General features: G+C 45.4%; 1 protein-coding gene across 1 annotated transcript in view; it reads left to right on the top strand.

The window, feature by feature from the left end:
• The first annotated feature begins 247 nt into the window (after nt 1-247).
• The window catches only part of ABCA4 (ATP binding cassette subfamily A member 4), an 87,819-nt gene continuing 82,066 nt past the window's right edge, over nt 248-6,000 (top strand). Inside the window, exons 1-4 of the mRNA XM_059136745.1 lie at nt 248-433; nt 998-1,137; nt 1,786-1,902; nt 2,527-2,724. Of these exons, the coding sequence (XP_058992728.1) occupies nt 1,081-1,137; nt 1,786-1,902; nt 2,527-2,724 (372 nt within the window). The 5' untranslated portion in view covers nt 248-433; nt 998-1,080. The remainder of the gene's footprint in view (nt 434-997; nt 1,138-1,785; nt 1,903-2,526; nt 2,725-6,000) is intronic.

Here is a 6,000-nt window from a genome sequence, read left to right as displayed (position 1 = left end):
AAAGAACAAGTAAGTTTTCTGGGTCATATATATAAAACGGCATCTGATCTGAGTGAAGCTGATGGTTTAACACTTCCAGGGAAACCCAGTCCTGGGGTTAAATTGGTCTTGTTGAGGGGCCTTGAGCAGAGAGGATTCCGCTCCAAGAAAGTCCACTTCCCCTTGTGGGAAAGGGGCAGTGCTCATAAAGAATTCTGGATATGAGCCATGGAAAGAACTGAGACCCACTTGGAAAGGGAACAGAGGGGACATTTCTCACTGATCTGATTGAACTAGGGTTAAGTTGTAGAGGAAGGGAAGAAAGATAAATGAGGAGACAACCCAGAGTTGCAAGCAAAGCTCAGGACCCTGGCGAGTAAACATGGCTGTGGGCTGTTTTTACAAACAGTGCAGTGAAAATCTCTGTGTGCTCTACTGAGTTACGTTCCAAATGGTAAGTCCTTGACAAACCATCTTTCCTACCTTTTATTATTTGGGGAGGGGAGGCTTCTGTGGGGTAAAGGAATACAACTAGGTGAACTTTGAGTTAAAAGTTAAAAAGAGGCAGCAAGGCATGCACCAAAAGTAGTTGGACCCTCAGATAGCCCACATGACAAAGAAATTAAGCAGCTATGTGAAGGGAAATTATCGAGGCTGAAGCTGAGGTTCCAAGGGGAGGCCTTATTTGGCCTCTTGTCCCTTTCATGTGAGAATGCCATCCGCTCCTTGCAGTAATCCCAGGCAGGCTTCTTAGCCTCCTTCTAAAGCAGAATAAACCACAGGGCAAGCCCTGTTCTTTGTTTCTCTGATGAGGCCCTTATTGAGATGCACTGTGGCATTTTGTTACTTACTAATGATGAGCTTGTTATTGGTGGGGTACAGCCTGTTAATTCAGGTTATTTGTCAAATCCTCCAGCATAGAGTTGAATGAGACATGTGATTTAAACACACTAATGACTATGTTTAGCTCTGAGCAACAGGGGAGTTTCTACAAAATCTGTCCCTTCTCTCCTGGCAGCGACCTTTTGTAATGCATTGATCCAGAGTCTGGAGTCAAACCCTCTCACCAAAATAGCCTGGAGGGCAGCAAAGCCTTTGTTGATGGGAAAAATCCTCTTTACTCCAGATTCTCCGGCAGCACGCAGAATACTGAAGAATGTAAGGTCCCAGCTGGTCTTGTCCTTTTTACCCTGGACCTCCCGGAAGAATGAGAGAGTGGGAGAGAGAGAGCGTGCTAGCGCATGCACTCGCGCCTGCTCCTGCTCACGGCTCATAGGCTCCTGGTAGCAAGCCGTGTGTTTGTGTTGTGCTTACTGGAGTCTTGGGTTCCTCCCCCATCCACATTCATCCTTGGAATGCTTTGTGCCCTTGTCCCTGCCTGGGCCCTCCCTTCTCTACAAAACCTAAGATGAGGTTTTCTTCCCCAGCACCTGAATTTTATCCCTAATGGAAGGGCTCACAGTTCTCTGAAACTTGGCTATCTGTAAGAGACAAAGGCATGAAGGGAGAAAGAGCATTTCCTTACAGGGTGTCCAAATCTAGTTTAAATGAGGCTCTGGGACAATGACATCATCAGTATTACATGTGTCTCTGAGATATTAAGAAACTAGATTCTGGCAGTGTGGAAGTTAGGAAACAGCAGATTGTTCTGGGAAATATCAGTAGACTAGAAAGTAAAGACACTCCTTGAAAAGACTTTCCCAAACACTGAGGGTTTGTGACAGGAGCAGGGAAGGCACAATCAAAACTGCTCTCTCACATTTTTCCTCCCTGTTCTTGTCTCTATATGTCTCTGTCTGGTTTTAGGCCAACTCAACTTTTGAAGAGCTGGAGCGCCTTAGGAAGTTGGTCAAAGCCTGGGAAGAAGTAGGCCCCCAGATCTGGTACTTCTTTGACAAGAGCACACAGATGACCATGATCAGAGTACGGATGGGGGAGGGGAGGAGAAGAGCCAAGAAAGTTCCATAAATTTCCTTTTCTCGGTAAAGGGTTTGATAAGCAGGGGCCTAAGGCGCTAGTTCTGGAGGCACCAAGTGGAGATGCTGACTTTGGGTGGGAAATGTTCTTTGAATTCTGGGGGAAATGTAAAAACTGATCAATGGCTTCCTGCAGTTTCTTGCTCTTTTCAGTTCACTTGAGGGCCTCAGATTCAAAGGGACATCTCCTCAGGTGGCCAGCTCTGTAACTGCAAAAGTAGTTGAGTATGTCTGAAGACTGTCATTTCCAGCTTTGCAAAACCAGGAGATTAGAGTCCTATATAGCAGAGATAATTAAAAGAGAAAAACAAAAATAACATTAAAAAAGAAAGAAAGAAAGCTTCCTATATTACCATTTTCCCTGTCCTTCTTCCCCAGCCCCAACATTTACATTTTCCTTCTAGAGAGAACTGTGTATTCAGGGGAAATGGGATATGGATAGGCATGCCTTATCATGGTATAAAACCCACTCACTTTTTAGGGAGGATTAACGTCTATCAAATGGCGTGAAAACAAGACCAGAGATCCTGTGGTATTTCTAAATACTACAACTGTCTTGCTTCCTCCCAAGGACACCCTGGAGAACCCAACAGTGAAAGCCTTTTTGAATAATCAGCTTGGTGAGGAAGGTATCACTGTAGAAGCCGTGCTGAACTTCCTGGATAGAGGTCCTCGAGAGAACCAGGCCAATGATGTGGCCAACCTCAACTGGAAAGATGTATTTAACATCACGGATCACACCCTGCGTCTGGCTAGCAGATACCTAGAGGTGAGGCATCTCCTTTTCCTCTGCTAATGAACCAAGAATTCTCACAGCTCCCAAACAAGGTGGATCCTGTTCCCTAATAGCTCATCCACATGTAAAACAGATCCTTTCCACATCTCTGCAGACCGGCTCTCCATGGCTCCCTGACTCCTCCTGGGCTGGTCCCCCTCCCTTGTAGCCTGTGAAGTAGTTGTGTCTGTCCTCCATCCTCTCTTGTCTGCCATAGATTCCATCATCATTGGCCAGAAACCGCAAGTTCTCAGGTCCCACTCCTTGCTGGAAACTCTCACCTCCAGCTTTTACAGGCGTAGCATGCTCTGTGTAGCTCAAAATAGATTTGTGTTCTCCTTCTCATAGAACCTGTCTTCCTATAGAATTTCCTACCCTGATCTCTGTCCTCAGCCCTTATTCCAAATTATCAAGTCAAAGACTGTGGGGTCATCCTTAGTTATCTTTCTTCCTCCCCTTCCACACAGCAGCATTATTTATTGAGGATTTCTTTGTGCCAAGCTCTGGGCTCTGCTTTCGTACACAGTAGCTCATTTCATCCTTGCAAGAGCTCCATGAAGTGTGCACTGTTATCTTTCTTATTTTAACAGATGCAGAAGCTGAGGCTTAAAGAGGTTAAATAAGATCCCATTCCATAGCTGTTCTGTGTAGCAGAATACATCCAGATCTGGGTGTGCCTGAATTCAGAGCCTGCCCTTCTGACCCCCCTACTGCCTCTTTCATGTCTGGTCAATGAGGACAGTTATATACCAGTTCCAAAACATGATGGTTTTTCCCATACCATCAAGAGATTCTTCAACAACAGCTGTGTGTCCTGTAGTTCAACTCAATGCTGATGCTACCTGGAGATTGCTTCAGAGCCCCTAAGTTAAGGGCTCAGTCCCATGACACTGGCACCCACCCCCTACTTCTGCTCACAAATTTAGCAGGCAGGTTCCCATGACCCCTTCTTGGATTCAATTAACTTGCTAGAGTGGCTCACAAGACTCAAACATTTTACTCATTAGATCACTGGTTTATTATGAAATGATATAACTCAGGAACAGCCAAATGGGAGAGATACGTAGGGCAAGGGATGAGAAAAGGGTGTGGAGCTTCTGTGTCCTCTCTGGGAATACCACTCTTCCCAGATCTCCACATGTTCACAAACCGGAAGTTCTCCAAACCGCATGCCTTTGAGTTTTCATGAAGACTTCATTACTTAGGCATGGTTGAGTAAATCATGGCCATTAGTAACTGAACTCAGCTTCCAGTCCACTCCCCACCTCTCCCCTCCAATCCTATAATCACACAGTTGGCTCCTCTAGCAACCAGTCCTCATCCTTAGGTGAGGTCCAAAAGTCACCTCATCAACATAATAAAGCACACCTTAAGGCTGTTCATCGCTTAGGAAATTTAAAGTGTTTTAGGAGCACCACCAGAAACAGAAAAAGACAAATACATACGTCTTATTATAAATCATAGTATTACACTGAGGTTTGTCTCTCTCCTAAACATGTCTCATCTCCATCTCTTACTTTTAAGGCTCTCTGAGTTCTGGAAGCATTGTTGTCTGTCAGCCTGTTCCAGTGACTTCCTCCTTGGGTTCCAGGGTCCAGGATCTGTTGGCTCAGACATTTCTCCACACTACCACCACACCTACATTTCAAACACGGCAGAGTATATGCAGTCATCACTCTCATGCTAAAAATCTCACCGAGCCAGTCCCCAGCGACCACAAGTGCCTTCCACAGCCACTGCAGCCCACCCGCCCAGCCAGCGCTCACCCACACATCTGCTGCTCTGCTCCACTGGCCCTTTTGCCACCCTCAGGCACACCCTAACTGCTCATGATTTCGCTCTTTGCAAATGCTGCCAGTGATTAGAGCTTTTTTGCTTAAACAAAAAAGAGAGTTTATTGATTGATCTAACCTGGAAATTCAGGGGATCTAAGGACTAAATGCCACCATTGTGCATGACCCTTGTGCCCTTGTATCTCATGTTGTGCTTGCTTCTGCCGGGCTTCGATCTCAGCCAGGCCCTCTCCATTTGGTGGTGTATCAGCTGTTCACAGCCCTCAGTAGTCAGCTCTACCCCCAGAAAATCTGCAGAAAGGAGTGGCTTTCCCATAGCATAAGCTATACTCCTGGACAGTTTTCTGATTGGCCTGACTCTACCTATCTCTGAGTCTCTGTGGGGGGTCATGTACTATGATAGGGAAGTGTGGGTCATACGCTCACCATGAAGTAAGGAAAGCCAAGTTAGCTTAATCTGAATCTCTGGGACAGAGCAGGATTACTGTGAAGTGGGGGAGACTGTTTCCCCCCAAAGAAGAAACATAAGGCAGAAAATCCTGAAATGACTTTTCCTTCCCCATCTGTTGAGCTTCCATTCATTCGTTCTTTGAGACTCAGCTCTCACATGTCACTTCTGCTTCCACATAAGGTTAGCCATTCACTCTTCCAAGCATTCTCTACTCCATGTGTCCCCATCCCTGGCCATGTCACTACCACCCACCTACTACAGTTATAACATAAGCAGGGCTCTGGGAGAGGGTATGGATGGGAGAAAAGAGCGCCGTTCTTTTACTCTTGCAGAACGGAGTTCAGTGGTTCTCACAGTGTTTTTGCTGGGTACATCAGTAGTAAAGAATACCTCTTGTCTTTTGTTTGACTTGACATTTGCTTGGTGACATAAAGGTCTCATTTCTTGTAGGATGATTTTTGCCATGTAGCTTATGTTTCATGTAGTACTAGGTACCCAAAAGGTACTTAATATATACCAACTGCTTAGATGGATAAGAATTCAATTTCTGGAGTCAGACTGCCTGGGTTCAAATCTCTGCTATTTGTTCTTCAGTTTCTGAATCCGTAAAATGGAGATATTAATAGTACCTAGCTAATAGATTTGATGTGAAAATTAATATCAATTCACAGTTAATTCATGCAAAGTACTTGGAACGATGCTTGGAATATAGTAAGCTCTTTAATATTAACTTTTAACAAAATACAAACCAACCAAAAATACTGTTAGGAGGAGGACAGTAGCATTAGTGAAATCAGACCCAGCCACTGAGCTGTTCCTGGTGCCCCTCTAGGGATTATGAGCAGCTAATTATATCCTGCCTCAGCCACCAAGGCTTCCAAGGGCCTTGCAATCCCATTAACTGAGCCAAGTGCTCCTAAGTAAAAGCCATGGTGGCCACAGGCCAGTGGCCTCCCACAGGGGTTCTGAAGAGGGGTTTTGATGGAGGCAGAAGCCCAGCAGGTGATTATGATGAGGTTTCTGGTC

This window comes from Mustela lutreola, chromosome 10 (genome assembly GCF_030435805.1).
Source record: "Mustela lutreola isolate mMusLut2 chromosome 10, mMusLut2.pri, whole genome shotgun sequence".
In the NCBI taxonomy this organism is placed as follows: domain Eukaryota; kingdom Metazoa; phylum Chordata; class Mammalia; order Carnivora; family Mustelidae; genus Mustela; species Mustela lutreola.
Note: the sequence above shows the minus strand (reverse complement) of the source record. Positions and strands in the feature narration are given on the sequence as shown.